This window comes from Podarcis raffonei, chromosome 1 (assembly GCF_027172205.1).
Source record: "Podarcis raffonei isolate rPodRaf1 chromosome 1, rPodRaf1.pri, whole genome shotgun sequence".
Lineage (NCBI taxonomy): Eukaryota > Metazoa > Chordata > Lepidosauria > Squamata > Lacertidae > Podarcis > Podarcis raffonei.
In genome coordinates, this window is record NC_070602.1 from 72995026 (window position 1) to 73022988 (window position 27963).

The window sequence follows — 27963 nt, forward strand, 5'->3', positions numbered from 1 at the left end:
TCGCAAGACATTTTCGTCTTGCGAAGCAAGCCCATAGGAAATTCGTTTTGCGAAGCACCTCCAAAACGGAAAACTCTTTCGTCTAGCGAGTTTTCCGTCTTGCGAGGCATTCGTCTTGCGGGGCACCACTGTATTAAGACATGTGCTGCTAAGTGATGTTTAGGCTGCAGTCCAGTGCATACACCCTTGACTGTAAATCCTATATGAAAAATTTTGGACTTACTTCCCAGGTAAATGTGTTTTGGATTCGAGTGTCTGTAGGGAAAATGCAAAGGCACAGGGAAAATATTGTTGAAATGCCAAGTGTTGTGGGAGAACTGATTCACAAAGCTGGGGGAAGAATTTGTGTGTATGTGTGAGATGTCAGTACTTTCTCTTTTTAAGGTGTGAATCAATAATCAGGGCACGGTGTGACTTATTTTAATCTGTCAAAGGAGTAAATCTGCATATCTGTGAGCCATGAATCAGTCTTGTGATTCCCATTAAAATTAATTGGCAGCCTGGGCCATATGTTCTCTCTCAGCAAAATGAATATGCAAGGCAAGGATGAGAAATTCATTCAATAATAGTTCACCCATGTAAACACCATTGTACAAATACCAAGAATCAAGACATGGATGAGTGTGGCAGTGTGAGGGTAGCCCTAATCCTAATATTTGCTTGCCAGTAGCTCCATTGAACTTAACTGTGTTTGCCCAGGATCTCAGCCTAAGGCAGAGAATGTAAAGTCTTTCTCATAACAGGACTCTCAAATCATGAAACAAGGCAGATTAGACTTTCCTCTTTAATAAAGGTAGCCTGAAAGTCAGAGCTGATTTTTATTCTTGGCATGAAGCTGGGCAGATCAGTGAGAGAGGCAGAGAGCATTATGTCCTTTGAGGAATACCAAGGAAGGGTAAATAAAATGTGACTCCTGCCGCAGAAGCAAGTCTTCATAGGATTGGAGCAGTTTTACACACACATGCCTGTTCATCCCCTAATTGACTGCAAATTAAGTGATAAAATGCATGTGTGAATGGGCATTAATTCCACAGGTAGAACTTCCCTGTCTGTTCCAGTTGTCTCAAGTGTCGCACTTTTCAGTGGTGCATGCGCTCATAGTCAGCTAGTGCAGAGAATGAACACAAAGGCATGTGTGAACTAGGCCTTGGCCAAAAATCAGTGAATGGCAAAAAATATTCCATGTTCCAAATCATGTACAGTCATACCTTGGGTTGAATGTGCTTCAGGTTGAGTGCTTTCGGGTTGCGCTCTGCGGCAACCCGGAAGTAACAGAACACTTTACTTCCGGGTTTCGCCGCTCGCGCATGTGCAGACGCTCAAAATGACATCATGCGCAGAAGCGGCAAAACGCGACCCACGCAGACGTGCCATCGCGTCTTACATTCCATTCAGGATGCGAACGGGGCTCCGGAACGGATCTCGTTCGCATCCCGAGGTACCACTGTATAGAAATTGCATTTGACCTTTGTTGCTATTTTGAACAGATATTGGCAGCTTACAGCACAGTCTCCTAACTATGCCTACTCAGAGGTAAGCCCTACTGAATTCAGTGGGGCTTACTCCCAGGTAGGTGGAGTTCGGATTGCATTCTTTGCTGTGTGGTGGCTTTTCTATATCCTGCTATTGGGCTGGATCTTGGTCATATTAAAATACTATACATATTCCTGCAATTATCCTACAGCAGCTCCTTTTGGGGGCAGGGCGTGTGTGGCCATTTCTGTTTCCTTTAGAAATGAAGTCCTTTCTCAGGATCGTTGTTTCAGCAGTCGTGGTTTGCCACAGAGCTTCACAGTGTTTTACTTTTGTAATTTTGTTTCAGGGAAGGATATGGAAGGAAACAGCTTGCCCATGATGAAGGATGAGATTCCTCCGACGCCCAACTCTATTAATAAGGTAATGAAGCTTATAGGAATGCTTATTTTTCCTGGAGTCCAGATGAAGAGCAGGGAGACAAAATGCTCCCCTCCTGTAATCTGATATTTGTATTTTCAGTGCATATGTAGTACATTTTTGTTGTGAAGGTAATTTTTTTTTAATGTAAACAATTTTGTTGTGAAGAAAGCCTCTCAAATAACCAGTGATTAGTTTTCTGTTTCTATAAACCTATGAGTAAACTTCTCTTGAACTTTTATTAGAGGTTCGTAAATGTTGGCTGGCCTTTTTAATGCCATTTCTTGGTACTGATGTCACACTGAACTTTGGAGGGCCTTTGAATGCCTCCAAAGCACAGATCAACTGTAGAGATAATCCCCTACCCCAGCTCCACGTTCAGGTGGAGGGCTGGTGTTTGTTAACACTTGCTAGAGGGATGCTTGACGAGTAGGAGAGCATTTATACATCTCTACTTTAGGAAGCTGCTCCGCTCAACTGTTCAGTTGTACCGTATTGTGTTTCTTAGCAAGGCCTTGGAGCAGTGGCGTAGCGTGGGGGCTGCAGGGGGGGGCCGGCCGCACCGGGCGCAACATCTGGGGTTAGGGCAAATCCACGGGTTAGGGGGTGCAAATCCACGGGTTAGGGGGTGCAAATCCACGGGTTAGGGGGCGCAAATCCACGGGTTAGGGGGCGCAAATTACTTGCCTTGCCCCGGGTGCTGACAACCCACGCTACGCCACTGCCTTGGAGTGAGCGAGAACAGTCAAATGTAAAACAGAGCACACAAAACAAAACTGCTTAGGTTCTCCCAAAGAGTTTATTCTAATTTCAGGGGTCCCTAATCCAGATGTTTGAGGGTACATTTGAAATTTTAAGACTCCTTCATCGGCACCCCATAATACCTGTTTCACAGAAGAAAAATGGTTGATGCTCAGAGCCACCAAAAAAGAAAACCAGCTCCCAAACAGGCCATCCTCTAAACCGCAAACACAACACAACCCCCCCTCTCTTGTGTGTGTGTGTGTTTTAAAAAGGAGAGGCAAAAGACAGGAGGAGATCTGAGGACGACACATTGTTCTATTCCATTAGACCTTTTGCTGCCCCCCACCTTCTTTTAACACACTGTATTGAAAATTATTTTTGGAATGCCCCTTAGTTTTAACATTAATTTCCCATGCAGCATCAAAGCAGGTACCAGGTGGCTTTGCTGTTCAAGAAAAACAAAATCTAAGTCTTCTTGGGGCTTATGGGACTTACTCCACGGTGCCTTGGACCCAAGCCAACAAAAACAAAAATACCCAAGGAAATGAAAATGAGCCCTCACCTCTTTAAACTGACTGTTGACTAGCCCAAACAGAGAAATTTCTTGTTCCACTCTTCTGACCCTCTACAGTTTTTAAGTGGAGGGGAGTTCCACAGTTGCAAGAACGCCTCTCTTCATGCCCATGCACATCATCTTCTTTAAGTCATATCTTCTTCTAGTTTGAAGGTCGGCCACAGTTAACAGTAGCTATAGCACGAGTACAAACAACAAGCCTGTCATGTAGAAAAGTTTGTCCCTTTCTTTAAGTTTAAGTGCTACAATGCAGGTGACTTTGGGCTCATCCAGACTTTATTTTATGCCGCGACTCTAGGCACAGGTCCATGCTTTAAACTAAAATTCTGTGACTTAAGTGTTTCTTTTTCTTTTTTGGCCCGATACTTTCCTCACTAAAGCCTGCTCTTTATCACTGAATCAGAGCAAATGCCAATCCACAGAAAACACAAATTGCCGTTTGTTCTGTTAAAGAGTGGGTTCTCCTGAGGAAAGCCAGAGGGCAAAAAAGAAAGGGGAAAAAAGAGTGCTCCAATCTTTAAAGCACAAACCTGTGCCCAGTGGGGGAGGAAGAGGAGTGCGGGGGGACTGCACCGCCCCCGGCAGCGCGATCATGGTGGGGTGCCATCGCGGCTGCCCCCCGCCTGCACTGGGTGCCATGCCCCCGCAGGCTGCGTGCCACGCCCCCAGGATGCACACTAGCCCCGCCCCGCCTGATCTCCCCCCCCGTGCCGGAGCATGAAGCTCCGCCTCCCTGTGCCTAGAAACAGCAGAGCAAAAGGTAAGTTTGGATGAACCCTGTGACTAGTTTTGTATTATTCAGTGCTTGTTGTTGCTCCAACTGTACATACACAGATTGTTAGTGTTGCTACTAAGTGGATATTTTAGTTCTTTCTATTCCTTTGTGCATTGCTTTGTGCATTTTGCCACTATTTCCTGGTTCTTTGTTTAGGGAACCAGATGATTGATTCTGATCTTGCTGTGCATAAAAGAATTCTTTCATTGCACAGTGTCACCGAACAGAGATTATTGACATACAAGCTATCAATTCGCATGGGAAAATATGGGGGAGCCTTAGTACCACTTGTCAAAATTCTCATGCAGGGTGACTTTTGGAACATGTGGCAGAAAACATTTAAGGACACGTTTGGTAAAACAGGTGACCAAACAGTCACAATGTAAAGGAACCCTGCCATTGTGCTGCAAAGGTGCTTATCTGTTTCCAGCCGATTCACATGTCACAGCAAACTATATTCCTATGTAAGTGGCCACTCTGTGTGAAAGCAAGCAAGTGCAATTATATGCAGTTATTGTATCACCTTCGTAAACAAGTATTTTCAAGGTGACTTGCAATGCTTCAATAAGTCTGGGGAAAAAACAACATAAACTATGTTCTTTAGAAAGAAGCAGCAGTTAGAGTAATGAAACATTAACTGCAGGAGCACGAGATTTCTTAATCATTTTAAGATGGGGCAAAGTCTCTGTTTGGAGCCTAACAGAGCAAACCAGCACATGGGAAGCAAATCCCATTGAGATCAATGAGGCTTATTCCCAGGCAAGAGTGTTTAGCGTTTCACAGCCTAAACTTCTTAAACCAGGCACTAGGTAGGCAGCCTTGGAAAATTATAATAATAATAACCTCAGCCCCTATCTAACCTGCCACAGTGGGGTACCTAATAACTTCAACAAATGAGAAGTTTCATGTGGAATGTGATTGACCACAGGGATACCCAGCTGGTCCTCCAGATGCTGTGGACTACAACTCCAGTCATCCTTCACCATTGGCTGTGCTGGCAGGGGCTGATGGGAGTTGTAGTCCACAATATCTGGAGAGCAACAGGTTGGCTACCCTTGATTTATAAGAACTCAGCAAGCTGCCTTAGGCCAAATCAAGCTCTTTTCCCATCCAACTCGGTAGTCACCACCTGTCCAGAATATTTCCCATCACTTGCTGGCTGATCCTTGAAAGTGGAAGGGCCAAGGATTGAATTGTGGACCTTCTACATGTAAAGCAGGGTGCCCTAGATATGGCCTCCCCCTTGTCGCAAGCTCAGTGCTTGTGTTTCATTTCAGCAAGGGATTGCAACCTTTGGGGTAACCCATTTGCTTTAGGGTAAAGGTGAGTGTTGAGGTGAGGTCTGCGGGAAGAGAGGGCAAGGGTTTAAGTCAGTCCTCCAGATGTCGGTGGGCCCTCATCCAGCATCACCAAGGATGATGAGAGTTCTAGGAACATCTGGAGGGGTGCTGGTCCCCCATTTAAGTGTTCTGTGGGTGAGTTCCCAGGCACAACAGGCAGCAAGAGGAGTACATGGAATTGCTTAAGACATCAGGAGGCTTTGGGGTGACTGAGGGAGGGAAGAATTCAGGCTGCCGTGGCCAGGCACATGATAAATAAGTACAGGGAAAATGTGTAGCAAGGTGTGCCACAAAGATAAGGACAAGAAGTGTGCAGTCTTGTTTTTCCTCACCACAGCAGCCACCGTGAATGAGAAATGAAGAACTGCGCTGCAGAGTCACAGACTGTCACAGTTACAACACAGTAACAGACTTGAGGGGTACTATACTTTTTCTAGCAGTGGGTTTGGGTTTTGTTTGTTTGTTTCTCCCCTTTGCAAAACCAGCTGGTTAATGTCAAGTATCAGTTGAGCAGCTGTCCATTTTGGAATAAGCCACAAATTCACCAGTTCCTTATGCAACCAGTAGTGCTTTGGTGTTGCAAGCAAGTTCATCCCTTTGGCCTCGTCCTAATTCATTTAATTAGCTTCTGTCCCTTTTGCAGCACCCAGAGTCCGAGCAGTTGATCATTGACATTGGTCACCTGTTGCTGGTCTTTCATATCCTTTTTATCCATTTATAATGTCTTAAGGTCAGTTTGCTTAAGAGGAAAAGAAGCAGCCTCTGAGGCACTATAACATCTGTAGTAAGTCAGTTTTGCTGTTTCCCTTCTAGAAATAAGGGCTCATCAACACTATCCATTTAAAGTGCCCTTATATCACATTCATGCCCCTCCCCAATTAATCCTGCAAACTGCAGATCCTTAAGGGTCTCCTAAACAAAGTACAGGAAGTGACCTAAATTGCTCAGCAATAAGGCTCACTCTATAGGTGAGCTTTCTTGGAAGAAAGTGGACATAGGATTGCTGCTTCGTTTTTTTGTAAAAGGAAAACAGAGAAGCTATTGAATACTAGGGCTCATCCAGACTTCGTCTAGTCCTACCACTTCCCCCTGGAGACACCCACTCTCTCCTGCTGAATCGGAGCAAATGTCAATTAGGTTTTCCATGTATTGTATTGATAGATTGCTCTGATTCAGTGGTAAAGAGCAGGTTTTCCCAGGGAAAGCAGCAGGGCAAATGGAAAACCTCTTGTGCATTCTAGGCACAGGATGAGCAAAGTGTGGATGAGCCCCTAGAGAGAGTGGGAACTGCAGACTGCTGTACCCTGTGCTACCTAAGCACGTGTATTTTAGTTTTTGCCATCTGAGAAGCAGGGAAATTTTAAAGCTGAAAATAGAAACCACCAATGTTATAGTAAATTAGTACATCATTTGCTCAGAGGCTCATCCTCTAGAGGTGCTTTTTACTGATGATTTGTGCTCATGATGCTATTAGGGTGGTCATATGTGCTCCTGCTTTCAAGTTTTGGGGTGATCATAGTGCTTCATTTCCAATTAATGCATGCCCTGTAACTTCTTGTTGAAATCCTGTAACTTTTCATACCACAAACTTTCAGGGTTTTTTGTGGGGGGAGGGTGTCTCCACGTTTGTTGCACTGTAGCCTTTCCAGACACCAATAATGTGTTATGATTGGGGAAGCATCACAGAACAACTAGTAAAGCGGAATGATGTGTGGGTGATCCAGTATAAATCCACCATTAGTGCGTTAATTTTGTGTCAAGAACATGTTGCAGAATACACACACACACACACACACCAAAACCCAAGTCTTGAGGAGCTCAGAAACCAATTCCTACAGGCACAATAGGAAAGAGCAGGAGCATAGTTGGATATCCTTCCAATTTCCCATTTTGCCAGCATTCTAGGAACAAGATGCAAATGACGATAAGCACTACAATGTAGTCTCACTGTTTGCCTTTTAACCTTCAGAAGATGACGATAGCTATCTTCACCAGTGGAATGTGTCGGTCCTGATACATGTAACTGCTTGCTATATATCCAGCAGTCAAAGAAACCAGGACCAGTCACAGTTGGCAGGAAACTCCGAAACAGAGAGAGTCCAGGCCGGTGTAGTTTCAGGAACAAAATGTTCCTTGTATTCCCTGAGTTGAATACTGTGCTAAGAGTCCAAGCATTCTAGGGACATTTACTATTGCCAAAACATCACTTCCCAAAGCATAAATGTGTGTATGCAGAGCTATTTGGGTTGGGTTTTTTCTGCTTTTATCCAAGAGTAAATGGATTTGGCTATCTTGCCTTCATCTCCTTTTGCATATAGGGCCTGGTTTGTACATAATGGGAGTCCATGCTTTCCCCCTCTGTGAACAGAACCTGTGTGAGCTTTGGGTTTGTAGACCTCCCCCCCCCATCCCCTTCCTCTTTCTCTCTTGCTGCTGTGAGGAAGAAATTCCTTCCTGCTCTTTGTTTTCAGTCTTAAACAAACCACAGCTTCCTGTTACAATGGAACTGTGGTTTGATAGACTGAACCAGGATCTGAAATCACAGTTGGTTTAAACAAACTCCAACATTTGCATGCAGCAAGGAGCTGTGATTTGTTGAAAAGTGAAAGTGAGCGCTTCTAGCCTCCTTGCAGCTGTGCAAGGGCAGGGTAGAAAAGGAGAATGTGCAAGCCCAAACTCACCATGGTTCTTTCACCTAGTGAGAAACTGTGGCATCCCATTGCATCTGAAGCCACTGAAGTCAATGGTGGGTGATGGTGACTTAACTAGGGGACAGGTGTCTTTATAAGGCTCTGTAAGGATGTAATACCACTGATCCCTTAACCTTAGGGAACAGCTTGCGCTCGCTCCTCCCTCTGTGGACCAACTTCCCATCATTAGCTGTGGTTATATGTTCCATCTGCACTGAGACAAGCCATGATTGGAGCAAATCTGATTCCCCCGAAATTGCCTAACTTGAGAACATGCTTATAAACCATGGTCTAATTTCTTAGGAACACAGGAAACTGCATCATACTGATTCAGAGCACTGGTCAACCTATTGTCTTCTCTGACTGGCCATGGGTCTCTGGGGTTTCGCACTTGGATCTCTTCCAGTCTTACCTGGAGATCCTTGGGATTGAACTTGGGACCTTCTGCATGAAAATGAAATACTCTGCCACTGAGCCACACACATTCCAATCCTTGGTTTACAAATGAGGTCTGCATTCTTCGTGATTTGTGTCAGTGCCCATGTTATATGAAATCCTGACTGATCCTGAAGGCAGATAGAAGGGGAAAGATCAAAGGCTTTGGGATCTGGCTCTGTCCCTAGTGGTCTTGGCATGGGGGTTTCAGACCGAGGTGCCCAGGATTATTTTGGCCCCTGGACTCAGGGCAGGGACCCAGTTCTGGTACATGTTGGTAACTACTCAGTACTGCATTTTCTTTACTTCGTGGTTAGATGAATATTGATAACCATTGCTGACTGGTTCCTTTTTGTATTTTATTTTAAGGAGCCTAAAATCTTGCCATTCCTTCCATTCTAGATTGAATACAAATTTTGCAATGGGTCTGATAAAGAGTGTGTATCTCCCACTGGCAAAAGCAACAAGAAGGAGACTTTGAAGGTACGTATATTTTAGATGTGTGGAAAAGAATATTTATTCTATTTGTGTGCGAAGCTGTCGCTCGAGGGACTGGAACCTCTTTCTCTTTGGGCCATAGGCCACGTCTCTGGAGTATCACAGCAAGGCTAGATTTCTTTCTTCTTCTTTTTTACACTGCTCTTTCTTCCCTGTGGATTAGTTTGCTTTTATTATTTTTTTACTTTTTTATTTATTGAATTTATATACCGTCCTATACCTGGGGTTCTCAGGGCGGTTCACAGAATAAAATCAAGATATAAAACCACAAAATACATAATAAAAATAAAAACAACAACCCAATAGGCTCCCCGAAAAAAACACATTTTAAAAGGGGATAGGATGTAATTAATTCAAATTACAACTTTGCCGTGCATAGGGTAGCTCTTTTCTTCAGCTATATTTTCCAGAAGAATCTTACCAATAATAGGATAATTTTAATCCTTTCTTTGAGCTGTCAGTGGTCTCTGGTCAATGTCACACATGTCATACATGGGCTTTATTAACACTACAACTGGCGACAATGGTGGAGGTACAAGTTCCCAGTGAAACAACAATGCAAAACCAGTTTACTTATAACCCCCATCCCTTCCTTATATGCTCAACCTGCCCTTGTATGCCCAGTAGGTCACTGTGTTCTGCAGGAGCATTTCTCCTTAAAGTCCCAAAAACATTAGAAGCCCCGCTCTACAGGCACTTGGGGCAGGGCTTTCATTGTGGCTTCCCTTGTTCCCTGGAACAGCATTCCTGTTGAGATACAACAAGCACCCATGCTTGCTTTGACAAGCTTTTCCAGCTGAATGAAAAATCCTCTGCCTTTCAGTATTCATTTTGTATTGATTTTAAACTTGTTTTCAGTTGTTGTTGTTGTTCTTCTGCTGCTTTCAAAACTATTTTATCTGGTTTTTATGATATGTGTGCAAATCATACACACGTATATTAGACACGTCTAAGCAAAAGTGATCCATAAATTAATACTTACAGAAAAATAAACAAAATCTGGAGAATTCCGAAGCTGGGTCTGAAAGTGAATTGTTTTCCTATGGTACTCAGTAAGGCTTGATATGCCCAGTACCTGGACTCCTTAATTAAAATCAATGGAAGTGGCTATGAAGGATTCATATTCTGCCCTGTTGCCAGAATATAACTGGCTCACGGTTACTCATTCAGCTCCATGGCCAAGTAGGGTTTTGAGTCTTTGTCTCCCAGGTCCTCATCTGACTATGTTGCGCTGCCTCCTCGAGTAAAAAGGATTTGTTCCAAGCAGCTGTGGAACCGCATTAAGTAAGAGGCCAAAATCAATAGCAATTTTACCAGATAATAAAGCACTTGCTGTCCCAGCCACTGTTTCACTCCCTACAATGCGAGTTGTTTCTCTAAATGAATGCCATGGTCTCATCTTCTCTCCTCAGTTTTTCACCCACTTTTTTTTTTTTGCTAGCATAGGAGAAAGAAGAAAACTGTGTTCATGAGTGTTTTTACCCCTCTTTCCCCCATCTCTGTAACAGGTACAGAAGAAGAATTACAGGCAGGAAAAGAAAAGAGCGACCAAGCAACTCTTCAGTGCTTTGAAAGATCCCAGTGTGGTCATTATGGCAGATTGGCTGAAGGTAATCTTAGTATAAAGCATCATTTTAAGAAGATCCAGCTACTCTTAGGGTTGTTCGATCATAATCCATCAGCTGCCTTCTCTCCGAAGGTTGCTTGCTGCTTACAAATAGTCCTGTTTGGAGAATAAAACCTGATGACTCAAATACTATATTTTTTGATCCAAAACTTATAAATGTCAAAATGAGCAATAAAATTTAGACTAGGGGAGCAAGGGAAATGGTTAGGAAGACAGATAGCCTGACTGTTGGCTCGCCAAGGACTTCCTTTCGTTCAGAATGCCTTCCAAATTAGTTAAGTGCCCTTTTCTGGTGGTGGTGTGGGGAGAGGAGACCAATTTTCTGAAAATCATTACAATGTTAATTCTGACATTTATGGAAATGCATTCTTTAGGCAGAAAATGTAGGAATGATGGATATTTTTAAGCAGAAAATGAAAGAGCTATTTTCATGCTCTCAGATCAACAGTCCATCCAGCCCAACAAGTCTAAACACTACAGGCAGAAGTATCTCTTCAGCCTTGCTAACCAACCTCCCTTTATTTGGAGATGCCAAAGGCTGAACTGGTGGCCTTGTGTATTTATATAAAGCTCGGATTGCCAATGAGGCACATGTATATGTTCCCACAGAGGTCTTCCCTGGTGCTCAATGAGTCTGAAATTAGCCTCAAAAGAAGCATAGGGCAGGTTGTCATTTGTGTCAGAGATGCTCACCGCGGTTTCTCCTGTTTGCACATATGCCCATAGGCTCAGAAAGGTTAGTGACCTTTGATATAAGCCACACGTTCTTGTTGTTGAAACTTCTAATCATTTCCTTTAAATTACAGCTTCCCACTAATTACGCCATCACTCTGCATTCTTGCAGGGCCAAACCCTTACATAACAACGCAGTCATGAAGTCACCTTCTGATCTCTGGTGATCAGATCTATTACTGGCATGAAGTTCTTACTGACACTGGCTTCCATTAGCCATAGTTATTGGTTCACTTTAAATGTGCCTTTCTGATCTGTTTGTCCCCTCCCTGCTAGCACGTGGAGGAAATATACTCTGATCTCAGAACCAAACAACGTATCCATAAGATACGTGAAAGAGAAATGGGCTCCTATGGTTGTTTGAGGTTTTCTGCAACCTTTCTAGGGAGCCACTAAAACACTAGCTAGGCTGCTGTGGTGGTGGTGGTGGGAAGTAGGAGGAGAAGACTCCCCCCCACCCCCGAAACCCTGGAAATGTAAAAAATTAAGTGACTTCAGCATGCATTGTCCTTTTGGATGTAAGAGGCTATAGTCTCTCCAGGGAAATGCTGCATAAATGTCTTGGGGTCTTAGCAAAATTGCACCCTCTTAATGAGCTGCTTATGGGACACGGGTGACGCTATGGTCTAAACTGCAGAGCCTGGGGCTTGCCGATCAGAAGGTCGGCAGTTCGAATCCCCATGACGGGGTGAGCTCCCATTGCTCAGTCCCTGCTCCTGCCAACCTAACAGTTCGAAAGCATGTCAAAGTGCAAGTAGATAAATAGGTACTGCTCTGGTGGGAAAGTAAACGGCATTTCCGTGCGCTGCTCTGGTTCGCCAGAAGCGGCTTAGTCATGCTGGCCACATGACCCGGAAGCTGTACGCCGGCTCCCTTGGCCAGTAAAGCAAGATGAGTGCCGCAACCCCAGAGTCGTCTGCGACTGGACCTAACGGTCAGGGGTCCCTTTACCTTTAATGAGCTGCTTAGTGAAAACCAGCCCTTTTCTTCGCAGGCAGCTTCCCCTGGGAGTTTTGCTTCAGCCCCAAGTTACTTCATGAGAAATTGTACAGCGTGAGAAGCCACTGGGGAGAATAGAGCTCCCTTTCGGTATGGCTGCATCGTTCTCTGACTCTATTAAACAAGAATATTTCACTGAATAGGGGCTATCTAAAACTGCTTTGCTGGATAGTGACTTGACTTGAGTAGAGAGGTGAATAATTCCTCCTAATTCCTTCCCCCCTCCCCCCACTCAGATTCGTGGGACTCTGAAAAGCTGGACCAAGTTGTGGTGTGTGCTGAAACCCGGAGTCCTGCTGATCTACAAAACACCAAAGGTCGGGCAGTGGGTGGGCACCATCTTGCTTCATTCCTGTGAGCTGATTGAGAGACCCTCCAAAAAGGACGGCTTCTGTTTCAAACTTTTTCACCCGCTGGATCAGTCCATTTGGGCTGTGAAGGTAAGTGCAAGGCCCAAACTTGGCAACAAATGTTGAGCTTCCTTGAGGAGAAAACAACAGGCCCCAAGCAGGCTCGGGAGTAGCTCTGGCAGCTATCGGGGGTCTGAATCTTGAAGAATTTGTGACTGGGATTTATTGTGGGGAAGGGAAACCTCAGTAAAATCAAGAGAGATTTCAGCAGAATTCTCTTTTTGGGAGCATTCCTCATGATAGATCAGGAGTGGGAAACTTCAGGGCCGGAGGACAAATATAACCCTGCAGGCTTCTGTTTAAGGCCCTCGGGATCCTTTCTAGGCTATGCCCTCTATGCCACTGCTCTGCACTTTCTTTGAGTGCTTTTGGTAGGCTGAAATGTGTCCTTAACCTGTGCTTGTTGCCTTCAAGGAGGAGGAGAAGATAGGTAGGTAGGTAGGTGGTCAATTGTCCACATGTAAAGTGATATTTCCTTTCATGCTACATCTGTCCTGGTCTAACTAGGTTGGAACCTCTAAGGGGACACAATATTGGGCATTGTATTTATATGCCTCTAGTACAATAGAGCCTTGAACTTTTTGTGGGCCTCTGGGACCAGTGAAGATATTACTGCCTGAAGATCTTACAACTTCTATTTATAAGTAATCCAAGCAACATTGTCAAGAAATGACGCTCTTTCCCTGAGACATAAATAAATAGCATTTGCCGCCAGCTGTGATGAATGAGACTGGCTCCTCACCACCTTCTGACACGTTCAGAGATTATTAACATCTGCTCTGAGGGAACAGTGCTTAACCACACTTGAATCTGGTCCATTCCTAAAAGTAGCAAGTCTGCAGACTGACAGCTAAGATACTGTGAGGAACATTTTCAGTCTAAATTAATGCAGTGCTGATTGCTCCATCACAAGAGACTATAAATGGGGCCACATTTATGCTTGGAGAGCTGATATCATTTTTCATGCTGGCATTAGAAATATATGTCAAAAATGGAACCACAGACATCCAGGTAAATGTCTCATAGCTGGCCACTCAGAACAGACCCATTCTTGTTTGGAAATGAAACATTCTGTTCTTTCTTTCTTTCCTTTACATTCTAACATGCCAAAGTGCTCTGAAGTAAAAAGATTGTGTTTTGGAAGGCAAAACAAAAATTCCATGCAAGGTATTAGCTTTTCATAGGATCAGCCAAAAATCATGAAGAATTGTATTCAAGTTAGAAACATAAGAATCTGCCTTTTAGCAAGTCGGACAAATTTTCTGTCTAACTCCATGTAGTCAACTCTGACTGCCAGCAGCTCTCTGGGATTTCAGAGGGGGAGACTTTCCCATCCCTACCTAAAGACGCCAGAGATTTAACCTGGGGCCTCCTGTGTGCAAAGCAGATGCTGCAACACTGAGCTTTGCCCCTCTTCTTGATCCTGCTTGTTATGCCAAAAAAAAAAAACAACCAAAAAAACAACAACCCCACTACATAAAAAGGAGGGAGGTGCAGAGAAAGATGCCTTCCACAATGGAAACCCCCAACATGCATTTTGTAATGGTTATCTGTGAATTCTGCCTACAATGCAAAAAATATTGGTCAAATTAGCTGATAGTCGCTTCAATTCAATTGGGGCCTTTAAAATATTGAAACACAATGTGTGTTGTAATTAATCCTAATAATGAACTTGAAACACCGAGTTGTTCACTTGCAAATTCTGGGCTGCATCAATAGGAGTATAGCATCTAGATCAAGGGAAGTAATAGTGCCACTGTATTCTGCTCTGGTCAGACCTCACCTGGAGTACTGTGTCCAGTTCTGGGCGCCACAGTTCAAGAAGGACACTGACAAACTGGAACGTGTCCAGAGGAGGGCAACCAAAATGGTCAAAGGCCTGGAAACGATGCCTTATGAGGAACGGCTAAGGGAGCTGGGCATGTTTAGCCTGGAGAAAAGGAGGTTAAGGGGTGATATGATAGCCATGTTCAAATATATAAAAGGATGTCACATAGAGGAGGGAGAAAGGTTATTTTCTGCTGCTCCAGAGAAGCGGACACGGAGCAATGGATCCAAACTGCAGGAAAGAAGATTCCACCTAAACATTAGGAAGAACTTCCTGACAGTAAGAGCTGTTCGACAGTGGAATTTGCTGCCAAGGAGTGTGGTGGAGTCTCCTTCTTTGGAGGTCTTTAAGCAGAGGCTTGACAACCGCATGTCAGGAGTGCTCTGATGGTGTTTCCTGCTTGGCAGGGGGTTGGACTCGATGGCCCTTGTGGTCTCTTCCAACTCTATGATTCTATGATTCTATGAAATATTTATCTCATGGAGAAATGTTGGCAGTCGTTAGAAACCTCTCTCTTTTTTTGTCACAAAGGGTCTTGCTGTGATGTTTGCATTATCGCCTTTTAAATTGGACCCATGAACAAATTGGTCTGCTTTTGACCTCCTTAATAAAGCATTAGACCTGGGTACCTTAAGCCTGCCTCCTTCCAGGTGAACCATCAGTGATGTCATAACACATGGGTAGGCAACCTAAGGCCCAGGGGCCGGATCCGGCCCAATCACCTTCTCAATCCGGTCCGCGGACGGTCTGGGAATCAGCGTGTTTTTACATGAGTAGAATGTGTCTTTTTATTTAAAATGCAACTCTGGGTTATTTGTGGGGCATAGGAATTCATTCATTTCCCCCCCCAAAAAAAAATATAGTCCAGCCCACCCCACCACATGGTCTGAGGGACAGTGGACTGCCCCACGGCTGAAAAAGCTTGCTGACCCCTGTCATAACATAACCAAATCTGATGTGTCACTATTCCACCCCTAGTTTTCACATGGCAAGCTGAAAGTGTTCCCGCTCTGAAAATTGCATACTTCCTGAAAATATGTCACCTCAGAGAGAAGGCCTGACAACTTTCCTTTTTTGTGACATGTCTGTCTGTCTCGAGAGACAATGGAGTGCGCCTTCAGGGGTGAAGTCAAACTGCTGCATTAGCAGCACCAAAGTGACCTCCCCGGTGCGCAAGCCTGGGCAGTGTGTTTGTAGGTCCTGGGCTGCCGGACAACAAGACCCACCTCTCAGCCTTACTTATGTGGTCCAAAGGAAACCAGAGCAATATGTTTGACACTAGCTTGACCACAGGAGGTAATGCAGTGTGTATGATTAGCAAGCTGTGGCACTTCCAGTCTAATGACTCCTTAAGTGAAACCTTTGATGGGGTTGTATCGCGAGAGAACTTCACCAGCTTTGAGGTTCAGTACTGAGACTCAATTTTTGTCATCAGGGATGGTCTTTTGAGCTACATGTCATAGCTTTCCTCTGACATGAACACTTTAAAGTGAGAGCAGTTTGGGACATCCTTTTAAAATGCTCTTTTAAGGGGTGTTGATCATTTAATCCTAAACTTGTTTACTCAGGAAGAAAATGAGTTGACTGAGTTAAGTGTGCAAGAATTGCTTGACCAGTCAAAATCAGGGAGTTTCTTCAGCTTTCTTACAGAAGCCAAGCTGCCTAATGGAATACTTCAAATTCCAGATATGTTGAATATTGAGAAGCTTTTAAAGGTTCATATGGAATGTGTATCAACAGTTAGCATCACAGGTGGCCAAACATGGACTGTAGGATTTATTTATTCATTGCAGTTTTGCATAAGGAAAAAATATTTATTGCAATTTTTTAGATTTTGCTCCTGAGGACCAGAAAAGTGGGGAATGAAATAAGAGGCTACCACCGATCATGCTGATCTAGAGATGATCTGACAATTCGAACTGCTGAAGCAACACATTTTCTGACCTAGTTTTTAATACCTAAAAATCTGTCAGGGAATGAGTACATTTATTTACTTGCCCTCCCTGGAAGAGGCCAGGCTAAGACATCTTTTCTCTTTTGCAAGATGGGCTTGTGAATGAAACTGAAGCTATTGCTATGGAGACATAATAGACAAAATGAGCAGAGCTGGGAATCTCATCATTCAGCTTAGCAGATCACAATGCTGCAGCTGACATTAATATGAACTGGCAGTACTTCTAGTGGCCTTTTCCCTTTTGCTAGTTTTAATCTGAAAGCTGGGTTTTGGGAAACACTTGATACATTCTGGATATGAATGGTTTTGGGCTTTTTTATATAAGGGACGCGGGTGGCGCTGTGGGTAAAACCTCAGTGCCTAGGACTTGCCGATCGTATAGTCGGCGGTTCGAATCCCCGCAGCGGGGTGAGCTCCCATCGTTCGGTCCAAGCTCCTGCCCACCTAGCAGTTTGAAAGCACCCCTAAGTGCAAGTAGATAAATAGGTACCGCTTTATAGCGGGAAGGTAAACGGCGTTTCCGTGTGCTGCGCTGGTGCTGGCTCGCCAGAGCAGCTTCGTCACGCTGGCCATGTGACCCGGAGGTGTCTTCGGACAGCGCTGGCTCCCGGCCTCTTAAGCGAGATGAGCACGCAACCCCAGAGTCGGTCACGACTGGCCCGTTCGGGCAGGGGTACCTTTACCTTTACCTATATAAGAGATATGGGGGGGGGGAGGAATCGTGCTAATATTTTTAGTTGGAGTAAGGGTTAGAGTCACTTCTTTATAACACCAAAGCGTTTTAAATTATCTGTCAACTAAAAAAACAATTGAGTAGCATCTAGGGTAGTGTATAAGGCAGCAATTCTAACCCAACTTGCTTGGGAGTAAGCCGCACTGAATTCAATAGGGCTTAGCTGTGGTTAGGATAGTGCTGTGAACAGTAATGACCCCAGGTCAGTTTTCATTTCTGCCATGAACTTGCTTAGGTAGACAAGCCCTCTCTCCTTGCAGTATGGGGGTGATAACTACATTGCAGGGTTGTTTTTAAGCATTACTGATATTATGTACATGAAACACTTTGAACACTGTAAATTGCAGTAGAAATGTGTGACGAGGGGGGTTATTGGCTTGCTTCTTATTGTGATTAAAAAATAAAAATAAAAATAAAAATCTTATATTTTTATGTTGCAAATCACCCTGAGGTCTATGGATGGAGGGTGGTATACAAATTTAATTAAAATTAATGCAATAACAATGGGGAAGTATCACAGAACAGCTAGCTAAGCTGAGTGATGTGTGGACTGTCCAGTATCAATCCATCACTAATGCTCTATTATTGTGGTAATGATATGTTGCAGAATGCACCCAGGAAGAAACCAGCAGTCTGGAGATGCCTCCTGTTCTCCAGTCCATCTGCTAGTGAAATGGCAGAAGGATGAGGAGGTGCTGGGTCCCAAAGGGACACCACAACAGCTTCCCAGTGACTCTTTAGTCTAGGAACTGCTAGTGCATTAGCTTTGATGGGTCATGGCTAAGTTTAAATGAATGCTATTGGGATCCTGATGCTGAGTGCTCTTGAGGTATTTTGCGGAAGTGAAGTGCTCTTGAGGTATTTTGCGAAGGCACCTGAGTGTTACACAGGAAATACAGTACAATACTCATTGTACAGTCATGGTTAGTCACTCATGGGCCACCTTTAATAGTGCCACGGATCCTTCGCCACCCCCCTGCTCTTCAAAATTCTGGGCAGGGCTCTCCTCATTACCCTCCATTATTTGACTATTGTTTGCAACTGAGTGAATTAATAAATGAAAGCTTATTTTTTAAAAATATCTCTTGAGATTGCTCATCTCTGATGAGCCAGGAGCTTATGTGAGAGATGTTCCAGTCATGGCGAAGCTATGAAATAGTCACTTTCATTCAGACAACTCTGTTTGCATGCTGACCTGTCTTTTGATATTGTCAGGGTGGAAGATTGAGATTCCCCCCATGACAGAAGGGCAGTTTCCAAAGCTACCAAGAGACCTGGCTTCCCCCTTCTCCCTTCTCCCTCTTTCTCTCTGTCTCACACACTTACATTCAGTTGCACCCTATATTTCCCCTAAAGATCTCAGAGCAGTGGTTATTCCCCTTTTGTCACTTGGAAGGACTTCGGGGGAGAGTGACCTAAAAACAGAAAATAAAAAACAAGCAAATATATAGAAATAAACAAGCAATCTTAGGAGGTGAGTTACCCTGAGTCACACCAAGGGTGTGTCCTAGTTGACAGAGGGCATTCCTCTGTTTGGAGAGTCTCTGTTGTGAAGACCAAAACTCCTAGCAAGGGAGAGCAGGGGGACCTTTAAGGTGCCTATCAACAGTTACCACCAGGATAGCTGTTTGAGTAGGCACACAAGCCACTGGGTCACCACTATGCTGAGATGTATTGTGTTTTTATTTAAGTCATAGTGATTGCTTCTAAATTTGCATCTGTATGTATAAATTACTTTATGCAAATCTGTGTCTTTGGGCAATGTGTCAGAGGCCACCCTCATAGACACCCAAATCTTCCCAATCACCTTTATCACAGGCCACACATATAGCCTTCCATTAATTGAAGGGCATTTTTCAGAAGTGGAGAGCCTTTCTATACTCATGGAGTTTCCCACTGGGATTCAGAACTCTATTCTACGAGGCGTCTATTTTAGACAGAGCCAAATGCACTGCTCTGGTTCACCAGAAACAGCTTAGTCATGCTGGCCACATGACCTGGAAGCTGTCTGCGGAAAAACGCCGGCTCCCTTGGCCAGTAAATCGAGATGAGAGCCACAACCCCAGAGTCGTCCGCGACTGGACTTAATGGTCAGGGGTCCCTTTACCTTTAAATGCATTTTGGAGTTTGCTCTATCCCAGAAATGGAGGGTGGTTGCATACTTTTCATTTGTTTCATTTAATTAAAAGCAGAGAATATAAACTGAAATGATATGGGAAAATGATAAAATACGTTTCTCTTCTTTTCATGCATCGCTCTAGGGTCCAAAGGGAGAGAATGTAGGCTCAATCACACAGCCTCTTCCAAGCAGCTACTTGATCTTCAGGGCAGCTTCCGAATCAGATGGTAAGTTTTTGACCTTTTCTCTATGTCTACATGCTATTCATTCTCTTCCAATTAACCAATACAGATCTTTCTGGGCAAGCAGATGTGCTTGACCCCTTATGATTCATGCATTGGGCTTCATGTAATTCATGTCATGCGCTCTCTGGGGAAACCACCTTTAATCCAGTGGAAATGAGTGCAAAATTTTCAAGGGTAAAAAAGACTTTAAGGTGTTGTTGTTTTTCTTTGTCATTACCATGCTAAACCTTTGCACTGGGAGGAATTGCAGAACACTTAGTATTGATGTTCCACATCCTACTTTGTTCCCCTCCCCCAGACAGCTACAATATATAATTAGGTTTTTTGGGGGGGGGGGAGCCCATATTTCAGTTTCTGGTCAGATGCAGGCAGCTCACGGAAGAGAGATGAAACCCAACCGGTCCCTCAGGCTTTTGCGGCAGTTTAATAGTTCCAATGACTGTCTATCAATCCATGCCATAAAAGCGATTATCTCCTTAAAGATCAATTTAACTTGACATTTCATTAACGTAGTTACAAAATGTGCAGGGTAAAGTAATACGGTCATTCTGTTGCTGGGGAGGGATAGCATAGAGTTCTTGTCTAAGAACCGTCATCCCAGCTGGGGAAAAAGAGGTGTGCATAAGAACATTTTCCTTTTGGCTTCTGTGGACTGGATTGACCTATCTTGTGTACAATAGCCTTTGGGCTTCTCTAACCTTTACTTGCAATGAGTTTCATGCAATCAGCCTTATGTACTCAAACAGCAACCTGCTCCTTTGGGTCCTCATTTAGACCTGTCTATCCTTGAAAACTGCATCTTGATGATGATTGAAATTACTGGTAAAATACTCACTGTGCTGAGTATTGTTGGTTTATCCTACATAGTCTCAATTTTAAAATTATATATTTTTTGGGGGGGGGGTTATGGGATGCTCTGATTTATCCATTTACCACATTTGTACCTTGTCCTTCCTCCAAAGTGCTCAGGAAAGCTAGGGCCAAGCCAGGCTTGAAGTCAAATGTGTCTTTGCATTTAGTGTGCATGTTTTCACATGTAATTCGCAGCTGAAGGGGGGATGATAACCACTGGAATCCCAGCATCTGGGTAAATTAACCCTTTCCTTCCCCTGCTGCAGTCCTGACCCAAATTTCTCCTCTGGTGCCCTTATTTACATAGGGAAGATATCCCCCATTGGGGCCAGTCAAAGGATTTCCTCTCAATGCAAATAGCAGCTTCAGAGGAGAAGGGTGGGTGGGTGACTTCTTGCCCATTATAACAGTGCAATACTGTGCATGCTTTATCAGAAGTGAGTCCCATTTGTTCTATGGGTTGCACTCCCAGATGAGTGTGCATACGAGGGCAACTCCAGTTTGCTTTCAAGAGTTTGAACTCAGGTTGCCTTATTCTAGAGCCATACCACATAAAGAAAATGCTAACCCAGGTTCACTGAGGAGGGAACCATGAGAGGCCAAACTTTGTTAATCTAAAACCATATTGGTCTTCAGCCAATATTTTGCATATAACATTCACTGATTACTAACACTTACTATTTGTTGTTCCTTTGGCATTTTGGTGGGAATTGAGTTGCCCTGGGTGAATATGGTGTGGCCTACAGCTGTGTTTTTCAATGACTGTTTTATCGAAATGCCTCAAACAAATGGGCTGAACTAACCATTATTTATGTTATAGTGTAGGCACTAGCCAAATAAGAGCCCATAGTAATTAGTCAGCTCCCTGGGCAGACGTAAATTTTCTTCCAGCAGGTGCCATTTATTCTAATTCTTTTGCTGGATCTGCTAGTGGTATGATCTAAATTCTCTGGTGGAGTGCTTAAGCAGCAATCTTAAGGAACTGGTCTAGCGGGGAGAGGAGGACAAAGGGAAGAAATACTTCCTCCCCTTCATTTCCCCTCTCTACACCAGTGGCAGCAGCACCAACCCCAGGGAGTGTGGGAAGATCTGCCTGGGCCACCCCCCTGGCTGCTTCACTGGTCTGTTTGCTTGCGCCACCTGCCTGGGCCAGCGGCCTGCCTTCTTTCCTCCACCCCGTCTGCCCACCTTTCCACTTGCTCACTCTGTTTCACAGGAGTGCTTGTTTGTCAGCATGAAGACGGACAAGGGAAAATACAGTATATAGAGAAAAATCAAGATATATATGCCCTCTTCAGGAGAGCCGTTTGAGGGGAAAGCAGGACAAAAACTTGGGAAAGTTTCCTCTTTTGAAATCAAACGTAGCCATGTTTGATTTTATTGGCAGCTGGCCGTTTACCTGTATATTTAATTTAATAGCACGCGGGCGCTGCCCCCAATTGGCTTAACAAAACATCTCGCACCCAGATCCTGGGTGCCCCGCAAGATTAAGTCCAGGGTCGCCACCTCTCTGGTTGGTTCCAGTATCAACTGTTCCAGGGCACACAATTTTGCCTCTTTCTCATGACTGGAAGGCATATGTAGCCAGTCTGTGTGAAGGTAGTGGAAATCACCCATTACTACAATGTCTCTTTTTTCGGATTGTTCCTTGATTTCATTCTTCATCTCAAGATCTCCCTGAAGATTTTGATCAGGGGGGTGGTATAACATGTCTCCCTAAATTAATGCTGGGGCCTTTTATCGCAACCAGTGATGCTTCTGTGGAGGAATCTGTCCCTTTTGGGATTTCTCACTTGCTGGACTCAATGCTCTTCTTTGTACAGAGTGACACCACCACCTCCAGTATGTCCTTTTCTGCCCTTCCTATAGAGTTTCTGTCCAGAAATAACCATGGCGGTTATGTATGGAGTACTGTTTTATCCCCAATGTTTTTTAAATACCTGTATGAAGCTGTTGGGCGCCATCATTAGGAGATATGGGTCTAGGTGCCATCAGTACGTCGCTCACCTGGATCTCTTCAGTGAATATTTCACATATCTTGACAGAGCAGTAGTGAGGGGAAGAGGACACGTATTAAAGTCTTGTGCTGCCTGCTCCTGTGCAGCTCTCTTTCATTACGTTAGTGTTATGTGATTATCCAACTTGAAAGGTATCAAAATCACTCTTCTGTGACTTCTTTCATCGGGTTCCAGCATCATTGCTTCGGTTTATTTTGCTGGCAAATCTAAAGGATATGGCTCAGTGTGGGTTCCAATGGAGGAGGTGGTGTTGTTGTTGGCGGCCTCCAGTTTTTAGTTTTAATCCTTCAGTTCAGCAGATGTAGATGATTCTAAAAGCACAGCACCACCTGTAGGACACAAGGGAGTATCGCCCTACATTGATTTACCCTTTATCTGTTGAAGTCAGTTTTTTTAGAGCAAGTGTTTCACAATACGATGGTTGGAGGAACACTTCCAACCAGAAAGCCAATGCAAGAAGGTGCATAAGACAGATAGATCGTTTATTATGGCCATAGGCCCATATTCAATACATCATACAGCAAAACAGGTAAAACAGGTATAACAAGATAAAATTAATTAATTAAAATACGTTTAAATCAAATACATCTCAAACCGTAAGTTTCTAAATTCCATTAAAATAAGAACAATATAACGCTTAAAATATCAAATTATCAGTATAAATCAATATTATTAAGGCAAAATCAATAATCATAGAGTAATCCATTTTTCCTCTTATAAGCTAATACTGTAATCAGAAATCTGGCAACAGAAAGGGACCTACTCGGATCAGAATCTTGCAATAAATGTATTAGCTGTGTTTCCAAGGAGTCACCTGAAATTTCCAATAATAAAGGGGACAAAAATCTGATCCGAGAAATTGAATGTAGTGAACAACAGAATAGTATATGTTGTAAAGATTCTATAGATCTATTATCACATACACACACCGCTGAGATCTGTCCATTGGAGAATCTATTATTCAAGACATTGGAAGGAAAGGCGTTGAATCTTGCCTTAATAAAGGCATATCTGTGGGCCGCTACAGACAAAGAAGTCAGATAAGATGGTATCTGCTGTGAGGGCACTATGCCAAGATTTAATGGTGAGCAAGTGCCACTACCCAAAATGGTGTTTTGTTGTAGGTCAATCTCCTCAAGTTTTTGAGTGAGGGTGCATAAGGCAACGCAGTCCATGGTCTAAATGCAGGGCCTTAAGTCCAGTAGCTGAACCACTTGTCTTGATACCGCATACCTGTAAAACCTGGCAAGTTTAAAAATAGGATATGGACAAATAATAATTCACATACTTCTGCAGTCTTTAAATATTGTCTCTATCCATCCATTCTCCCTTTTACTCACTCCTAAATGCACTCACCCATACTGACTCATATATGAATGCCTACATTCACTAGCTTTGATATAAACCCACAATTTATGCGGGGGTTATGTTCCAGGGATTGCACTTGAGACCAAAATTGCATATAGTCAAAGCACATTGGGTTCAGTGGTGGGTGGGGTTGCCAAAGTTATTATTCCCAGAACCCTGCCCCCTTTCTGCTCCTTACTTACTTATCATGTGCATACAGCTGAATGTGCACAAATTAAATGTGTGTAAGTTGTGGGCTTACTGTATTGGAAACATCCCTTGCTCTCGTCATTGCCTCCTTCCAAATGTAGCAGTTAACAGAAGCCCCTCCTTAGGCTGAAAACCCCAGGTTTATTCTCTCTTCTTTGGAAGGGTGAGGACCCAAAAGCTTCAGCTTATAGTGGACCTCTTTACCTGCTTAAGGGTCCTTGCAGATGGTCTGTTGGTTGAGTATTTATCCTGATTTGTTTGCACAAAATTTACAGGGAGGTTATATGGCATTCATTCCATTTTGTCTGCACCGAGATTATATGCCCAGCGTTGTCATTATCCCTACTTTCCAGTACATTGCCCATCGCTTTTCTTACCACAAAAATGACAAGGTTTATACGTAAGCTGTTTTGTTGCACGGGAGTGACAATCCACTGAACCACACAGACTACGTATATTTGCCTATGTATGGTTGAATCATGCCTCACAAACAGCAAGTTTGGAAGCCATTTTGATGGATGACAGCTTATAAAAGTGGGGAAAGCCTCATCAAAGTTACAACCCACTCCATGCCACCTATTGGGGGAGAGGAAGAGAGATGGGGTGAGTCTGTCTGTGTTGTCTGGTTTAGATCCAGAAAGTGGCTCCACATTGGCAGGTGTCCCAGATGTTATCCTCCAAATATAGCCTCATGGACAGGAACTGGTTGCTGCAAGTCTGAGAGTACAGTACAAGTTTCTGGGAGAGAAAATTATGCTTGCTATTGAGGGAAGGCACACATTTGGAAGCGAGAGAGGCCCTCTTCCATTCTGGAGTTGCATTTCGAAGGGAGGGCATAGGGGAGTTTTGCAGTACAATATGAAAATCAGTATTTCACCACCATCTGTCTTACGCTTTTTGAGCTGTTTGGTCCTATATGCAGAACCATTTGTTTCCTGTTTATAATGATGCCCTTTGGTGTTATTTTCTTTACTTGGTGACATTTTATTTTTAACCCTAGCATTTGCTTGATTGAGCAGGCTGAAGGTTTTATAGATTTCTTTTATTAAAAAAACAAACCCTGAAATAATGCCTGGGAGACTATTTCTAAAACTGAAGCATTATGTATCCAATTATATGCCACCAGGTTTAAGGAGCTTTTCCGAATGCACGTCACTTTATCACGAGTGAAACTGGAAACCAATTGCATGTACTTGCCTTGTAGCTTTGCACCAGTGAGGAAGTAGGATAGGCTCAAGCACTAATCTTTGTTTGCCTGCATAGGAAGATTCCCCCAAAGCAAATGCCAGGGTATCAGTCACTATTAGCAATGCTTTTTCATAAAGATTTTTTCGACACTAGCTTAGGGGGGGAAATGCTACATGGTACATTTTAAATGTACCACTCTTGAGAGTACATGAGGAATAGAATGGGTAGGAAGCCACGCAGTTTGTCTTGCGTTTCAGGGTTCCTGGGCAGCTTAAATCCATTTGATTTAGCAAAATGTATATGAGGACTTTGCTCAGAAATTGCCACACATTCTCACAGAGGGCGCTCTGAAGTGAGGAGCAGGCTTTCCAAAGTGGGGAAGATGGGGGTAGAAAACTAAGTGGAAATGGAAGAAAACCATAAATGGGGAAACACACATTTCATTGTCCTTGTAAAAGCAGTGCCATAATAAATGTGTCAGTATTTTGAGGTACTGGACAGTGATTTGCTGAATGAAACTGATGTGGCAACCCCTCTGACAGCTACTTGGATCATGTTACTTTGCACAGCTTGAGTATTTTAATATTTAGTATCCATTACAGTGTAAAACTGTGAGAATCTCAGTAATTTGATTGGCATGTAAACCACAAATAACCAAGACCGGAAACGATGTATGGATTTAAAATGCACTCTATATATGATCTGCCTGTTGTTGTTTTGGATGAGGCTAAACTTTTAGGGACAAATTGTATCCTGAAATATTTCAGATTTGGGCCATCACCTGGAGGATGTAAAAAGCTATTAATATTGAAGAGAGGAACTGAGTATCAAATGGTAACACTTATTTGCAGGCATCAAGTCTCATTGCTTTCAGGAAATTTGAAATCTTTGCTGTGTACTGTATCCGTTGTCTCTCTCGATATGGATTAAATGTCTGGATACATGAAATGGGAAGCAGTCAAGGGAGCATTCTGCATTTTCCTATTTGACCTCTGTGTTTGTGTTTTTATAGGCCGGTGTTGGTTGGATGCTCTGGAACTGGCCTTGCGCTGCTCAAGCCTCTTCAGGCTCAGTGCATCCAAGCAAGGGAAAGATGGAGAGTTGAATTGCTCGGCTGATTCTTCGCATGCTGGCCTGTACAACCTACTGCACACGGCTACCATCTCGGATCAGGAACTTTTTCAGTAAGGATGTACACACTTACTGCATATATTCTGAAGTTCTGTAGTGGTTCCTGCAGTTGAGAGTACGTTTCATGCATCTGCTTTAATCCCTTCTAAGTGGTAGCAATGAGTAAAAGACCCATTTTGTAATGAGAGCATCCTTTCACTTGAACTAGGACAAAGTCAGGATGGCAAAGGTGTCTGCCTCTGAACATGCCTTGCCAAGGAGCAACAGTGAGAGAGGGCTCTTGCCTTAATGCCCTGCTTGGGCATATCCTGAAAGCAATTTTTCTGGGAAAACAGGATGCTGGGCAAGATAGGCTGATCCAACAGGGCACTTTTTATGTTCTCAGGCATCACACACACACACATCTCTCTCTCACACACACACTATTCTCTGTTCAGCTGTGTGTTCCTAACATTCAAGGTAAACATTCAAAGCAACATCCATTGCTTTCTAAATAGTGAGCCTGTGAGTAAAAATCTGTCACCTAGACATCAGGAAGGGATACATATTTTACTGCAGAAACTAAGTGTAGATCACTTCCAAGGAGTAGCATTTCTCTCCCACATATCCAGGTAGTGCTAGCAGAAGATTTATCACTGGCACAGTGTTCCATGATGGGATCAAATCCTTCAGTTAAACATCTTCCCCTTGGGGAATTAAGCCAATTAAGCTGACATGTTATTATTAGTAAGTCATTTAATTACATGTAATGCTTTCTTCAGCTTATTTAAATTATGCTTGGAAATTAAAGAAGCAGACATTGTGTCTTCAATAAGTTGGTCATCCTCCATGGAAGAATTCGCTCCCCAGCTAGTGCTGCCTTCCTGTTCTGGGTGACTACACAAGAGAAAGTAATCGTGATTACTTTCAGTTATTGGAATGCCCATACAGGGATTGCTCCAAACTTACACCTCTGCTCCAAGTAGCACTAGCATTAAGTCTTTTCTGCCATTTACAAAGACTTACTGCTGCTTATGCTGATTGCTAGTGGGAATTTTTCCTCTGAATTTTCACGTCTGCTTTAGGTTGGGTTTATGCATTGCTGCACTCATTTTATAATTCTAAATTGTATATGAAATAGAACCAGGCTATTCTACTCCCATAAGCACGCTCTCTTTCTCTCTCTCCCTGTCACACAGACACACTCAGACACACACACACACACACACACACACTTAGGATTTAGCATCTGCCTCTACTGTGACTGTTTACCTTTGATGTCTGTCTGGTCATTAAGCAAGATTGTCAGATCAAAATTTCAAAAGCTGGGGTGCCTCTTCAGCAGATGCCATGGAGATTGAGGGTTCTGAAATCAGGGGTGTGCCTGCTTCCTGGTCTGTGCTGCTCTCACAGTCTAAGGGATGCTCCATTTAAAATCTGGTAACCCATCATGCAGTATTAATATTTCCAGGGATTACAGATAAAGGTTTTATCTCCTTTCAGTCAATCTGTTCCAAATACAGCAGTGTCTCTTTATTCAGAGAGGCAGGAAAAAATTCTCTGCGTCTAGAGAATCAAGTGAAACTAATACTTCGCCCCATCTGTTGCAAACAAGGGCCCCTGCAGACAACCTATTACTGAG

The 27963-nt window shown here is 43.5% G+C and overlaps 1 protein-coding gene across 3 annotated transcripts in view; it reads left to right on the top strand.

Annotated features, from left to right (window-relative positions):
• OSBPL5 (oxysterol binding protein like 5) overlaps nucleotides 1–27963 on the top strand; it is a 168094-nt gene that overhangs the window by 116294 nt on the left and 23837 nt on the right. For all 3 annotated transcript variants that reach the window (XM_053393507.1, XM_053393514.1, XM_053393498.1), the window contains exons 3-8: nucleotides 1823–1896; nucleotides 8854–8934; nucleotides 10458–10559; nucleotides 12544–12747; nucleotides 19494–19578; nucleotides 26224–26395. In XM_053393507.1, the coding sequence (XP_053249482.1) occupies nucleotides 1823–1896; nucleotides 8854–8934; nucleotides 10458–10559; nucleotides 12544–12747; nucleotides 19494–19578; nucleotides 26224–26395 (718 nt within the window). The remainder of the gene's footprint in view (nucleotides 1–1822; nucleotides 1897–8853; nucleotides 8935–10457; nucleotides 10560–12543; nucleotides 12748–19493; nucleotides 19579–26223; nucleotides 26396–27963) is intronic.